General features: G+C 54.1%; 1 protein-coding gene across 1 annotated transcript in view; it reads right to left on the reverse strand.

The window, feature by feature from the left end:
• LOC137426775 (forkhead box protein K2) overlaps positions 1–12,152 on the reverse strand; it is a 61,039-nt gene extending 48,887 nt beyond the window's left edge. The window contains exon 1 of the mRNA XM_068115646.2: positions 11,726–12,152. Coding sequence (XP_067971747.1) covers positions 11,726–12,093 — 368 coding nt within the window. The 5' untranslated portion in view covers positions 12,094–12,152. The remainder of the gene's footprint in view (positions 1–11,725) is intronic.
• Between the last annotated feature and the right edge of the window lie 3,534 nt (positions 12,153–15,686).

Below are 15,686 nucleotides of genomic sequence, written 5' to 3' on the forward strand. Positions count from 1 at the left end.
AACACATGTGCCAAACCAATACATCTGCGCCAAAACAACACATCTGCGCCAAACCAACACATCTGTGCCAAAACAACACATCTGCACCAAAACAACAAATCCGCCAAAACAACTATCCGCCAAACCAACACATCCGCCAAACTAACACATACACAAAACCAACACATCTGCCAAACCAAGCAAGGTGTTTGACCTTTTGACCCCAATCCAGGGCCCCAAGGCGTGGGGCCAAAATTGACATTACTCTTGCACCATCTTGCCATATGGGTATTTGTGATCACAAGTTTGGTGAATTTCTGCACAACCATTTAGGAAGAGATAGCACGATGGACGGACGTAGCCGATTACAATATACCCCTTTTCTTGAAGAGTGGTCTTCCAAACATTCCTATTTATTTTCACACATTTAAATGAACCATCATAAGAATCGCACCCATGTCCGTGAGCAATGGTGGAGCTAATACAAATACCACATGCAGGACAATGTGATTAGTCGACATCAGTGTACTTTTACACGATTTGCAATGACATTAGCGGTCGATGAATGCATGGGATACATGGGATTTGACCTTGGGTTTCTAGCACCATGAATCAGGTGAACACCAATAGCCGTGATGATTAAGAACATGATTAACCCACTAAACTCCCTTCTCTCCCCCCCCCCCCCCCCCCCATATTAAAGACAATTCAACCTAGCGTTCAACAGTGACAAATCTATGTGGTCTTTAAAGGATCCTGCTGGAATGCTTGACTGTCCCATTAATCCGATACAAAACAAAATAAGTCCCAAGTTGAGAACTATTAAATTTACTGACCTTTTTCCTCACTCACCCACACTATGTCACTGGCTTTCTCCATATAAGGCAGTGAACGTTAAGGTAGTTGGTAAGCGTTTCATCCCCAACCTTCTTTAAGAGGATGGAACATGCATGTCTGGATATTCAACGATGGAAGCACAATGGTTGTAAGATGGTGTTGCCACATGCGAGCTTCCTTTGACATCACGAGGTCCAACATTTACATCCCGCAGAAATCGACAAGAAAATGGAGAACATATTACGACTCGGCTCAAGTAACAATTGTGGGTTACATGTGTGAACTCTAACCTCGTACGCCCCTTTCATGTTGTTGCGTCAAGCTTTTGCCTCTCCATAAAAGGAATCGTTAAACATTTATACATTATTCTAAGACAAAGTTCAAAGTTGACCGGTTTAAGGTTTCCGCACAATTTGACAATTCATGATGGTGGGAACCCAGGTTCAAATCCATATGCTCTATGTATTGTCCATTATATAGTAATGGCCTCGTAATTCAGTTTGAAGTACAAGGATGTCTACTAATGTCCATCTCAAAGGTGATAGGTGTACATGCTCCTAAATTAGCCTTACATGACTGAAAAAAATTTTGAAGAAAAAATTACGCCTAGGTCCCCCGTCGGTGAAGTGATGTGAGTTGACAAAGTGGAAGATGCAAGGCGGCCATCTTGGATTTTGACGTGGCAACCAAATTTTCAATAGCGTTCTTCCTTATGCCTAGATACACCCACACACCAGATTAGAAGTTGGTACTTTGCTTATTGTTCAAGATATTCCGCTCACAAGGTTCAGACATACATGGCGGCGGCCATCTTGGATTTTGACGTGGCGACCCAATTTTCAATAGCGTTCTTCCTCATGCCTAGATACACCCACACACCAGATTAGAAGTTAGTAGTTAGTTTATTTTTCAAGATATTTCGCTCACAAGGTTCAGACATATATATGGTGGCGGCCATCTTGGCGTTTGACATGGCGACCCAATTTTCAATAGCGTTCTTCCTGATGCCTAGTTGCACCCACACACCAAATTAGAATTCGTTCCTTCACTTACGCACGCACGTCCGCACGCACGCACGCACACACACACACGGACGGAGGGGAAAACCATAGTCCCCCTTTCGCCCCGTGGTGCGACGGGGGAGAAAAAAAAAGGTTCTAAAGTGAAACATGCTCAAACAGATATGGTTGAATAATCCCAAACTTTGTGAAGATTTTAAAAGGATAAATGTAAAAACAAAAATAACAAAGACCAAAACCACCTTCTTGAACTCCTAGACAAACTAACACTACCACATAATCTTGATGACGTAAACGCAAGACGGTACTATGACCTCGCCAAACTTGATTTCAGCAAACAATGACCTTCGCTTAAGGTCACCATCGGTCTCTACAGAAGCCGCCTCGATATCTGCCTGCAAACATCCCCCTTTCCCCAAGCGCCTTAAGCAAGCTCGACTAAAAGGGCACTGTGTGCGGTAGACGCGAATTATCAATAACCGCTGTTTTTCAGCAATCATTGCAGACAATCACAGAAAAGCACACTTGTTTGACGTTGAGCCCGTGTGTCTACATTCAGTCGTCATCAATGCACCGTGTGCGATGGGACACCCGCTGACGTGTACTCAGTTGCCCTCGTGCTGCAAAAACAACGCCCCATCAAGGTTCACCCCATTAAGGCTTCCGCCAACTCAGACCCATGCCCGTAAAAGTAAACATTTATCAAAACCCTGAAGGAGTTCAGGCTACAAGTTATATCAGCACATTCCAAGTACATACGACTTCCTCTCGCTCTACTAGCCGAAGCTCCTGCTTTTGGGCAAGGTCAGCATACACTGGTTTGGCCACCAAGTCTCCCGAATCACTCCTCTCCATTTGACTTGCCGGGACTTTGTGTGTCTTGACAATGAGAGGTGCACTGCCTTTAAATATACACATCGATTAGAAATTGCCAAATGTTGTTTCTGCTTTTCTCAGGAGCCGAGGCCTTGACCGTTACGTGCCCTTCCTGCGAGCCAAGACCTTTGTCATGCCTTCCCGCAAGCAGAGGCCATCATGAGTCGAGGCCTTATTGGCCTGCCTTCATCCTGCACTTCCACAACCGAGGCTCTGATCCTGCCATTCCATGAGCCTAGAGTTTGTATACAAAAGAAAAACAACACAAAAAAGCACCACCGAATGCACAAACCAGGCAACATACAGCAATAGAGCACACAAAATGCATGCCAAACTCAAACACGTGGACACGTCTAACTCATTTTGAGGTTATAACTTTGAGAAGTTACCTTTCACCAATTCAAACTGCAATCTGATCAGCATGCATTTGAAATTAGCTCGATAGCAACAAAATTGTAAGATCTGAGCATTATGATGTAAGATGCAGAACACCAGCAGAAAATACAACAACAAATAAATGAGGTCGGGGTTGTGGGAGAGGAAGGGGCGCAGGGGGTGGGGGGGAGGGGAGGGGAAGTGGGTGAAGAGGTGGGGTAGAGGGGTTTGGGTGTTTACATTAATGGTGCATCACAGGTACCAGACAAATTCTGGTGACATCGCAGGCACCTCACAATAAGCGGATGGATTCTCCTGGCATTGCGGGTACCTTTGCCCACACAACAAACGAATAAACCTAATACGTTAGTTGTTTAGATTGCTGGACTCGTGTATCAATTTAAAATTTTAAAGCAAAACAGTCAAAAAATAACAAATCACCTATGAGGGAATGAAAGTCCAAAAAGGAAAACAAAGAGGAGTTTTAGAAACAAGTATCGTGGTGATTTACTCCAAAATTAGATTAGTTGGGAAAGAAGTCACAGATTAATAACTAATAAAACAAGCGTTACGCCTAGGTCCCCCGTCGGTGAAGTGATGTGAGTTGACAAAGTGGAAGACGCAGAAAACATGCTATGATATGATATTTCGCTCACAAGGTTCAGACAGACATGGAGGCGGCCAAACCAAACACCAAACCAAACCAAACAGGCGGCCAAACCAAACCAAGCCAATACCCAAACACCAGATTAGAAGTTGGTACTTTGCTTATTTTCCAAGATATTCATCTCACAAGGTTCAGACATACATGGCGGCGGCCATCTTGCATTTTGACGTGGCGACCCAATTTTAAACAGCCTTCTTGCTTGTGCCTAGATACACCCACACACCAGATTAGAAGTTGGTACTTCGTTTATTTTTCGAGATATTTCGCACACAAGGTTCAGACATATATATGGTGGTGGCCATCTTGGATTTTGACGTGGCGACCCAATTTTCAATAGCGTTCTTGCTTATGCCGAGATACACCCACACACAAAATTAGAAGTTGGTACTTCGCTTATTTTTCAAGATATTCATCTCACAAGGTTCAGACATACATGGCGGCGGTCATCTTGGATTTTGACGTGGCGACCCAATTTTCAATAGCGTTCTTCCTGATGCCGTGATACACCCACACACCAAATTAGACGTTGGTACTTCACTTATTTTTCAAGATATTCATCTCACAAGGTTCAGACATACATGGTATCAGACATACATGGCGGCGGCCATCTTGGATTTTGACGTGGGTTGCACCCACACACCAAATTCGAATGCGGTTCTTCGCTTACGCACGCACGCACGCCCGCACGCACACACGGACGGACGGACGGACACATGGACTGAGGGGAAAACCATAGTCCCCCTTTCGCTCCGCTGTGCGACGGGGGACAAAAACCGCATTGATTGGGAAAAACAAAAATTAAGGCATCGCCGTGGAAGCAACACATTCACTTCGTGTGCACTTCTATTCCAGTTATCCAAGTAACCAATGATGGTGAAATGGTGGACCAAAGACCATCAGCTTGGACCAATTCTGCACAGCCCACAATAAAGGATGCACGGGCACGCCGTACGGGACGTCTCGACACGTCTTCAACGAAACCGCACACGCAACAAAATACACTGCCAGCTCCGCACATTGCTTCAGGTCCATTGCCAGAGAGGGGAGGGGGGGGGGGGGGAGGGGGGAGGAGGTGGGATAGGGAAGAGGAAGCGTGCTGCAGCAGATTAATAGATGGACAGATATAAAGAGGCAAGGCAGACACAAGGAATGAAACGGCTGTGGGTGGCTTAATGTTTCAATAAAGGGAAAGCAATTTGACATACGAGGAAGGCAGCACTGATTGGAGGTGCAAACAGAACCCCTCCAACAAATGGCAACATCCTCACATGGATGAGGAGGCTGAATATAAACCCAGAAAGTGTCTGGAACACCCTAGGAAATACCAGAAAGAAGATATTTCTTGAATACAAAGGGAAAAGAAAAGCAGAGGTCGCTTGATCAAATGCAGAAGGAAATACACAAAAGTGCTTTGAATTCGCAGTGATGCTATGAACAAATTTTCAAATCTGATACTGTGTTATCAAGACACAATTCAAACAAGACCACATGAACTTTCATCTCAACAATTAACATCCAAATCAAATAAGAATTATATCCTCGTTTTATTTAACGTGTATAAACAAACAATAAAGTGTGCCTCATTTTAGTTGTACGACACCATGTTGAATTACAAAAGAAAGCATTGGTGAAAACTGCAACCGAGTTGCCGAGAGGGCCCCGCGGCTGGGTTGCCACGAGAGGGCCCCGCGACCGGGTTGCCGCGAGAGGGCCCCGCGACCGGGTTGCCGCGAGAGGGCCCCGCGACCGGGTTGCCGCGAGAGGGCCCCGCGACCGGGTTGCCGCGAGAGGGCCCCGCGACCGGGTTGCCGCGAGAGGGCCCCGCGACCGGGTTGCCGCGAGAGGGCCCCGCGACCGGGTTGCCGCGAGAGGGCCCCGCGACCGGGTTGCCGCGAGAGGGCCCCGCGACCGGGTTGCCGCGAGAGGGCCCCGCGACCGGGTTGCCGCGAGAGGGCCCCGCGACCGGGTTGCCGCGAGAGGGCCCCGCGACCGGGTTGCCGCGAGAGGGCCCCGCGACCGGGTTGCCGCGAGAGGGCCCCGCGACCGGGTTCCCGTGAGAGGGCCCCGCGACCGGGTTGCCGCGAGAGGGCCCCGCGACCGGGTTGCCGCGAGAGGGCCCCGCGACCGGGTTGCCGCGAGAGGGCCCCGCGACCGGGTTCCCGCGAGAGGGCCCCGCGACCGGGTTGCCGCGAGAGGGCCCCGCGACCGGGTTGCCGCGAGAGGGCCCCGCGACCGGGTTGCCGCGAGAGGGCCCCGCGACCGGGTTGCCGCGAGAGCGCCCCGCGACCGGGTTGCCGCGAGAGGGCCCCGCGACCGGGTTGCCGCGAGAGGGCCCCGCGACCGGGTTGCCGCGAGAGGGCCCCGCGACCGGGTTGCCGCGAGAGGGCCCCGCGACCGGGTTGCCGCGAGAGGGCCCCGCGACCGGGTTGCCGAGAGAGGGCCCCGCGACCGGGTTGCCGCGAGAGGGCCCCGCGACCGGGTTGCCGCGAGAGGGCCCCGCGACCGGGTTGCCGCGAGAGGGCCCCGCGACCGGGTTGCCGCGAGAGGGCCCCGCGACCGAGTTGCCAAGAGGGCCCCGCGACCGAGTTGCCAAGAGGGCCCCGCGACCGAGTTGCCAGGAGGGCCCCGCGACCGAGTTGCCAAGAGGGCCCCGCGACCAAGTTGCCAAGAGGGCCCGAGTTTCCGAGAGGGCCCCGCGACCGAGTTTCCGAGAGGACCCCGCGACCGAGTTTCCGAGAGGGCCCCGCGACCGAGTTTCCGAGAGGGCCCCGCGACCGAGTTTCCGAGAGGGCCCCGCGACCGAGTTTCCGAGAGGGCCCCGCGACCGAGTTTCCAAGAGGCCACCGCGGCCGAGTTGGCAAGAGGGCCCCGCGACCGAGTTGCCAGGAGGGCCCCGCGACCGAGTTGCCAGGAGGGCCCCGCGACCGAGTTGCCGAGAGGGCCCGAGTTGCCGAGAGGGCCCCGCGACCGAGTTTCCGAGAGGGCCCCGCGACCGAGTTTCCGAGAGGGCCCCGCGACCGAGTTTCCGAGAGGGCCCCGCGACCGAGTTTCCGAGAGGGCCCCGCGACCGAGTTTCCGAGAGGGCCCCGCGACCGAGTTTCCGAGAGGGCCCCGCGACCGAGTTTCCGAGAGGGCCCCGCGACCGAGTTTCTGAGAGGGCCCCGCGACCGAGTTTCCGAGAGGGCCCCGCGACCGAGTTTCCGAGAGGGCCCCGCGACCGAGTTTCCAAGAGGCCACCGCGACCGAGTTGCCAAGAGGGCCCTGTGGCCAAAATGGCCACATTGCCCGGGAGACCCCAGGACCGGGGTTGCCCAGTGGATTGAACTTACCAGGGGCGCCAGGTGGGTTGAACTTACCAGGGGCGCCAGGTGGGTTGAACTTACCAGGGGCGCCAGGTGGGTTGAACTTACCAGGGGCGCCAGGTGGGTTGAACTTACCAGGGGCGCCAGGTGGGTTGAACTTACCAGGGGCGCCAGGTGGGTTGAACTTACCAGGGGCGCCAGGTGGGTTGAACTTACCAGGGGCGCCAGGTGGGTTGAACTTACCAGGGGCGCCAGGTGGGTTGAACTTACCAGGGGCGCCAGGTGGGTTGAACTTACCAGGGGCGCCAGGTGGGTTGAACTTACCAGGGGCGCCAGGTGGGTTGTACTTACCAGGGGCGCCAGGTGGGTTGAACTCCCAGGGGCGCCAGGTGGGTTGAACTGCCAGGGGCGCCAGGTGGGTTGAACTCACCGGGGCGCCAGGTGGGTTGAACTCACCGGGGCGCCCGGTGGGTTGAACTCACCGGGGCGCCCGGTGGGTTGAACTCACCGGGGCGCCCGGTGGGTTGAACTCACCGGGGCGCCCGGTGGGTTGAACTCACCAGGGCGCCCAGTGGGTTAAACTCACCGGGGCGCCCGGTGGGTTGAACTCACCGGGGCGCCCGGTGGGTTGAACTCACCGGGGCGCCCGGTGGGTTGAACTCACCGGGGCGCCCGGTGGGTGAAGCTGACAGGGTATCTAGTGGGCAGGAATGACCGGGGCACCCAGTGGATTAAACTTACCAGGGCGCCCAGTGGGCAGAGTTGACAGTGGCGCCCGGTGGGCAGAGTTGACAGGGGCGCCCGGTGGGCAGAGTTGACAGGGGCGCCCGGTGGGCAGAGTTGACAGGGGCGCCCGGTGGGCAGAGTTGACAGGGGCGCCCGGTGGGCAGAGTTGACAGGGGCGCCCGGTGGGCAGAGTTGACAGGGGCGCCCGGTGGGCAGAGTTGACAGGGGCGCCCGGTGGGCAGAGTTGACAGGGGCGCCCGGTGGGCAGAGCTGACAGGGGCGCCCGGTGGGCAGAGTTGACAGGGGCGCCCGGTGGGCAGAGTTGACAGGGGCGCCCGGTGGGCAGAGTTGACAGGGGCGCCCGGTGGGCAGAGTTGACAGGGGCGCCCGGTGGGCAGAGTTGACAGGGGCGCCCGGTGGGCAGAGTTGACAGGGGCGCCCGGTGGGCAGAGTTGACAGGGGCGCCCGGTGGGCAGAGTTGACAGGGGCGCCCGGTGGGCAGAGTTGACAGGGGCGCCCGGTGGGCAGAGTTGACGGGGCGCCCGGTGGGCAGAGTTGACAGGGGCGCCCGGTGGGCAGAGGTGACAGGGGCGCCCGGTGGGCAGAGGTGACAGGGGCGGCGCCCGGTGGGCAGAGCTGACGGGGGCACCCTGGTGGGCAGAGCTGACAGTGGCACCCCGGTGGGCAGAGCTGACAGGGGCACCCCGGTGGGCAGAGCTGACAGGGGCACCCCGGTGGGCAGAGCTGACAGGGTCACCGTGTTGGCAGAGCTTACAGTGGTGCCCAGTGGACTGAGTTTACCAGGGCATCCAGTGACCGAAAATACCAGGCGCCCAGCGGGCCGAGCTGACCATGGCAGGACGAGCTTACCGGGCGCCAAGTGGGCCGACCTTACAGGGGCGTCAAGTTAGCTGAGCTTATAGATGCATCCGGTGGGCCGAGCTTATTGGGACGTTCAGTGGGCCGACCTTGTCGGGGCGCCAGGTGGGCGGAGCTTGCAGGGGCATCCGTGGGCCGAGTTTACAAGGGCATCCAGTGGGCCGAGCTTACAGGGGCATCCAGGGAGCCGAGTTTACAGGGGCATCCAATGGGCCGAGTTTACAGGGGCATCCAGTGGGCCAAGTTTACAAGGGCATCCAGTGGGCCAAGTTTACAAGGGCATCCAGTGGGCAGAGTTTACAAGGGCATCCAGTGGGTCGAGTTTACAAGGGCATCCAGTGGGCCGAGTTTACAAGGGCATCCAGTGGGCCGAGTTTACATGGGCATCCAGTGGGCCAAACGTATAAGTTATAGGGGCATCTGGTAGGCCGACCTTATACTTATACATTATAGGGGCGCCTGGTGGGCCGAGCTTATAGTTATAGGGGCACCCAGTGAGTCGAGCTTATAGTTATAGGGGTGTCCAGTGGGCCGAGCTTATAGTTATAGGGGCGCCCGGTGGGCTGAGCTTATAGTTATAGGGGCGCTTGGTGGGCCGAGCTTATACACTAGTTATAGGGGCGCCCAGTAGGTCAAGCTTATAGTTATAGGGGCGCCCAGTGGGCCGAGCTTATACGTTGTAGGGGCGCCTCGTAAGCCGAGCTTATATGTTATAGGGGCGCCTAGTGGGCCGAGCTTATACGTTATAGGAGTGCCTGGTGGCCCGAGCTTATACTAGTTATAGGGGCACCCATTGTGCCAAGCTTGTAGTTATCGGGCGCCCAGTGGGCCGAGCTTATACTTTGTGGGGGAGCCCATTGGGCCGAGCTTATAGTTATAGGGACGCCAAATGGGACGAGCTTATAATTATAGGGGTGCCCAGTGGGCCGAGCTTATAGTTATAGGGGTGCCCAGTGGGCCGAGCTTATAGTTATGGGGGCGCCTAGTGGGCCGAGCTTATACTTTATAAGGGAGCCCATTGGGCCGAGCTTGTAGTTATAGGGACACCCAGTGGGACGAGCTTATAATTATAGGGGTGCCCAGTGGGCCGAGCTTATAGTTATAGGGGCGCCGAGTGGGCCGAGCTTTTACGTTGTAGGAGCGCCAAGTGGGCCGAGCTTAAACGTTATCGGGGCACCCAGTGGGCCGAGCGTATACATTATAGGGGCGCCTGGTGGGCCGAGCTTATAGTTATAGGGGTGCCCAGTGGGCCGAGCTTATAGTTATGGGGGCGCCTAGTGGGCCGAGCTTATAGTTATCGGAGCGCCTAGTGGGCCGAGCTTATAGTTATGGGGGCGCCTCGTGGGCCGAGCTTATAGTTATCAGAGCGCCTAGTGGGCCGAGCTTATACGTCATAGGGGCGCATTGTGGGCCGAGCTTATAATACTTATAGGGGCGCCTCGTGGGCCGAGCTTATAATAGTTATAGGGGCGCCTAGTGGGCCGAAGTTATACTAGTTATAGGGGCGCCTAGTGGGCCGAGGTTATACTTGTTATAGGGGCGCCTAGTGGGCCGAGGTTATACGAGTTATATGGGCGCCTCGTGGGCCGAGGTTATAATAGTTCTCGGGACGCCTAGTGGGCCGAGGTTATAATAGTTCTAGGGGCGCCTAGTGGGCCGCGTTAAAATAGTTCTTGGGCCGCCTAGTGAGCCGAGGTTATACTAGTTATAGGGGCACCTAGTGAGCCGAGGTCATACTAGTTATAGGGGCGTCTAGTGGGCCGAGGTTATACTAGTTATAGGGGCGTCTAGTGGGCCGAGGATATACTCGTTATCGGGGTGCCGAGTGGGCTGAGGTTATACTAGTTATAGGGGCGCCTGAGGTTACCCGTGCGCTCAGTGGCCTCGTGACCAAGACCCTGGTGCATCACGGAGCATGATGGTAATAAATGTCACTTGAAGACAATTGATTTAATTGTGGTAAAAAGGTGTGCGGCGTAACATGGTGTGCGGCGTAACAAGGTGTGCGGCGTAACAAGGTGTGCGGCGTAACAAGGTGTGCGGCGTAACAAGGTGTGCGGCGTAACAAGGTTTGCGGCATAACAAGGTTTGCGAACAAGGTGTGTGGCGTAAAAGTTTGTGGTGTGACATTGTGTGTGGCGTGACATTGTGTTTGGCGTAACGCGGTGTGTGGCGTAACGCGGCGTGTGGCGTAACGCGGCGTGTGGCGTAACGCGGCGTTCGGCGTAACGCGGCGAGCGGCATAACGCGGCGTGCGGCGTAACGCGGCGTATCGCGGCGTGCGACGTAACGCGGCGTGCGACGTAACATGGCGTGCGGCGTAACATGGCGTGCGGCGTAACATGGCGTGCGGCGTAACAAGGTGTGCGGCGTAACAAGGTGTGCGGCGTAACAAGGTTTGCGGCGTAACAAGGTTTGCGAACAAGGTGTGTGGCGTAAAAGTTTGTGGTGTGACATTGTGTGTGGCGTGACATTGTGTTTGGCGTAACGCGGTGTGTGGCGTAACGCGGCGTGTGGCGTAACGCGGCGTGTGGCATAACGCGGCGTGTGGCGTAACGCGGCGTTCGGCGTAATGTGGTGAGCGGCGTAACGCGGCGAGCGGCGTAACAAGGTGTGCGGCGTAACAAGGTTTGCGGCGTAACAAGGTTTGCGAACAAGGTGTGTGGCGTAAAAGTTTGTGGTGTGACATTGTGTGTGGCGTGACATTGTGTTTGGCGTAACGCGGTGTGTGGCGTAACGCGGCGTGTGGCGTAACGCGGCGTGTGGCGTAACGCGGCGTATCGCGGCGTGCGACGTATCGCGGCGTGCGACGTAACGCGGCGTGCGACGTAACATGGCGTGCGGCGTAACATGGCCTGTGGCGTCACATGGCCTGTGGCGTAACATGGCGTAACATGGCGTGTGGCGTAACATGGCCTGTGGCGTAACATGGCCTGTGGCGTAACATGGCGTAACATGGCGTGTGGCGTAACATGGCCTGTGGCGTAACATGGCCTGTGGCGTAACATGGTCTGTGGCGTAACATGGTGTGTGGCGTAACATCACATGGTGTGCAGCGTGCTCACGTCCTGGGTAGTTGGAGTGCTGGGGCCCCACGATGCTGGAAAGCTCCATCCACGAAGACGCCGTTTTTCCCGAGACAGCGAAGAAAAAAGTGCGGCTCCTCGAACGAGATCTCCAGGTGCGACCGGGAAATGAAGCTCGAGCGGCCCATGTTGACATCCACGGCGCCCAGGCTGGAGTCCCGTCCGATGGTGACCCTGTCCTGGCGGATGGCGTACTCGAAATCCCGGCTCTCAAGCGTCGCCAAGACCAGTCCGGAGCCTCCCGACGGATTCCAAGATCCCCGACACGGGCTGCACGGAGCGGAGCGCAAGGCGAGCAGGGCTAGAGCGCCGCGGTCCATTGGGTCCTGCGCCTCCAGCGCCGCCATGAGGACCCGACCAGGGACCGCTGAGGTTCCCGGCGTGTTGCCGGGAATGGAATCCACGGAACTCTGGGAGGACGCAAATCCCGGAACGGATTTCCACCGACGTGGAGCCGATCTGGGTCGTCTTCCCCACGACCCCAACACGTGTCTCCGACTCATCATTATTTTCTCATAATTGTCGGAAACCGCGACCTCTGATCAGATTCCTGAAGGACGCACAATAACTTATTTTGCGATTAAAGTGTCCCATACCTAGCTAATGCGAGCACCTGTGTACTGCTACTGCAGGCAACACCTGTGCCTTATGGCCCTTCGATATGGTCGAATGCACGAATTCATGCTCGTTGGAGGGAGAATGCATCATGTGCAGAGTAAAAATGCAAACATCGATCTGGCAGCCATAAATCCGCAATATTTGGCGATCCGTAGCCAGGGTGCGGTCCGATCCAGCGGATTTTGTCCGGGTTTTGTCGGCGCCCGTCGGGAGCGGCCCGACCCACAATGGCTCGAGCACGTGTTCTGTGGCCCGGCTCAGGCTTTGGCCTCTACCGCCAAATCGGCCGCTCTAACGTCTTTCCTCCACGAGCCTGGCGGTTTCGAGGGGGTTGTGTGACTGGCGCGGCCGCGGCCCCATAAACACAGAAACGGGCCGCTACTCTGGACCTTGAGAGGACGGCGGCGCCATGGCGGCGAGGATGTGTTTGTAAACACATGGCCGCGTTCAACATTACTCTTCTTCCTCACGCCTGTGAAATTTTCTTCTTCTTCTACCATTGTTTATTCTTCTTCTTCATTCAAATATACGGCGACGCTGCGTAATCGACATTCGTTAAACTGGATAAGCCTTTCTATATTAATATCTTTGATTTACGGTTAAACAGAGAATTTTCCGCCCAAACTCTTGGAGAGGAGTAGTTTTCTTAATCTGCTTCAATCTGCGGTCAGCATATCTCAGTCGTGAGTTAAGTTCGCCCACGAATTCTCCGATTTGGCTTCAAGCCCAGATGTGTTCGGATTGAAGACAAAGTGTCGTTATGATGCGGTGCCACCAGGGGGCGCGTAACTCGGAGCACGCCGACCTTGGGAGGGTGACACAAAGTGGGCTGTCTTATCCACGTTTACCTTGAGATGCCATGGTGTCGCTCGAAAATAAAAAGCAGGTCATTGTGTGCCGGTGCTCTGGCTAAATCCTCTGCCTAGACTCGAGTAAATAAAATAGCAAAATGACAAAGTGTGAGAGATGTTAGTCAGGCATGAAATATGTTCTAAATAATTAATCAGGCCTCCAAGGAGAAGTCGTCAATATATAATTATATTTACGAGCGTGACTCGGCGCGCAGTAGTCATCTTTGACCATTTCGGTGTCTTTTGGGTTTCATGGTGTTTTGGGTCTTCAGGGCCATTTGGGTCTTCAGCGTCTTTTGGGTCTTTTGGTTCTTCTTGGTCTTTAAGGGTCTTTGGGTCTTTTTGGTCTTCAGGGTCTTTTGGTTCTTCTTGGTCTTTAAGGGTCTTTTCAGTCTTCCGGGGTGTTTTGGGTCTTCGGTGTGTTTTGGGTCTTCGGGGGTGTTTTGGGTCTTCGGTGTGTTTTGGGGCTTCGGGGTGTTTTGGGTCTTCGGGGTGTTTTGGGTCTTCGGTGTGTTTTGGGTCTTCGGTGTGTTTTGGGTCTTCGGGGTGTTTTGGGTCTTCGGGGTGTTTTGATTCTTCGGGGTGTTTTGGATCTTCGGGGTGTTTTGGGTCTTCATGGTGTTTTGGGTCTTCGGGGTGTTTTGGGTCTTCGGGATGTTTTGGGTCTTCGGGGTGTTTTCGGTCTTCGGGGTGTTTTGGGTCTTCGGGGTGTTTTGGGTCTTCGGGGTGTTTTGGGTCTTCGGGGTGTTTTGGGTCTTCGGGGTGTTTTGGGTCTTCGGTGTGTTTTGGGTCTTCGGTGTGTTTTGGGTCTTCGGGGGTGTTTTGGGTCTTCGGGGGTGTTTTGGGTCTTCGGGGTGTTTTGGGTCTTCGGTGTGTTTTGGGGCTTCGGGGTGTTTTGGGTCTTCGGGGTGTTTTGGGTCTTCGGGGTGTTTTGGGTCTTCGGGTATTCAGGGCCTTTGGGTATTCAGGGTCTTTGGGTATTCAGGGTCTTTTTGAGCCTCAGGGCCTTGAAGAGTATTTTGGGTCTTTGGGGGTCTTCAGGGTATTTTGGGTCTTCAGGGGTCTTGGTGGTCTGAAGGGTCTTGGGGGAATTAAAGGGTCATCAAAGGTCTGAGGGGTCTCAGCAGTCTTAACGCAATTAAGAGGGTTAATTAAGAGGGTGGTAATTTTATTTGAAGAAGAAGAAGAAGACGTTTTCGTCACATATAAACATACATACATACATACATACATACATACATACATGCATACATACATACATGGCGAACCATATACGTTTGCTGTATTATAATAAGAAGATATCTATGGATGTTAGAATATGGAGAAGTCAACCATTAGAAGTACTGGCTTGACTCGGTGTGCCTCACCACACGTCGTTTCAGAGGGATAGGCATCTTTGACCATTTCGGTGTCCTTTGGGTCTTCAGTGTTTTTTGGGTCTTTATGGCGTTTTTGGGATTTCAGGGCCATTTGGGTCTTCATGGTCTTTTGGATCGTCTGGGCCTTTAAGGGTATTTTGGGTCTTCGGGGTCTTCAGGGTCTTTTGGGTCTTTGGTGTCTTCAGGGGCTTTTGGGTCTTAAGGGTCTTTTGGTTACTCTGGGTCTTAAAGGTCTTTGGGGTATTTTTGTTCATCAGGGTATTTAAGGGTCTTTTGGGTCTAAAGGGTCTTTAAGGGTCTTTGGGGTCTTCAGGGTGTTTTGAGTCTTCAGGGTATTTTTGGTCTTTGGGGTATTTTGGGTCTTCTGGGTCTTTTGAGTCTTCGGGGTGTTTTGGGTCTTCGGTGTCTTTTTGGGTTTTCAGGGTGTTTTGGGTCATTGGGGTGTTTTGTGTCTTCGGGGTGTTTTGTGTCTTCGGGGCCATTTGGGGTCTTCAAGGTCTTTGTGGTCTTCAGGTTATTTTGGGTCTTCAGTGTCTTTGTGGTCTTCAGGGTCTTTGTGGTCTTCAGGGTGTTTTGGGTCTTCAGGGTCTTTGGCGTCTTTTGGGTCTTCAGGGTGTTTTGGATCTTCAGGGGTATTTTGGATCTTCATTGGTCTTGGTGGTCTTAAGGGTCTTGGGGGACTTATAGGGTCATCAAAGGTCTGAGGGGTCTCAGCAGTCTAAACGTAATTAAGAGTTCACGGACTGTGTTTTGGGTGTTAATTTTTTTTGAAGAAGAAGAAGACGTTTTGGTCGCATATAAGCATACTGTTACGGATCTCCGACATCGGCTCTCCCCTTATCATGAGGGGGTTAATCCCCTTGTCCTTTTATCTGGCCGATGTGAGTCCTGGAAGTTATAACGTTCCTTCCGGTCGGTGGTAACTAGGGTTGTTGGTCGATTTTTAGTCCTATTACCTAATTACTACCACCGACCGTAAAGCAATGGAATAACTCCCGCTCGAACCACGGATATTGATGGGATATGCCGAGCGGATAGTAATCCGCGATCCGAGCTGTTAACAGGTGACTAGACCCGATTCTAGCGGTTCCT

This window comes from Myxine glutinosa, chromosome 5, assembly GCF_964187855.1.
Source record: "Myxine glutinosa chromosome 5, kmMyxGlut1.1, whole genome shotgun sequence".
Lineage (NCBI taxonomy): Eukaryota > Metazoa > Chordata > Myxini > Myxiniformes > Myxinidae > Myxine > Myxine glutinosa.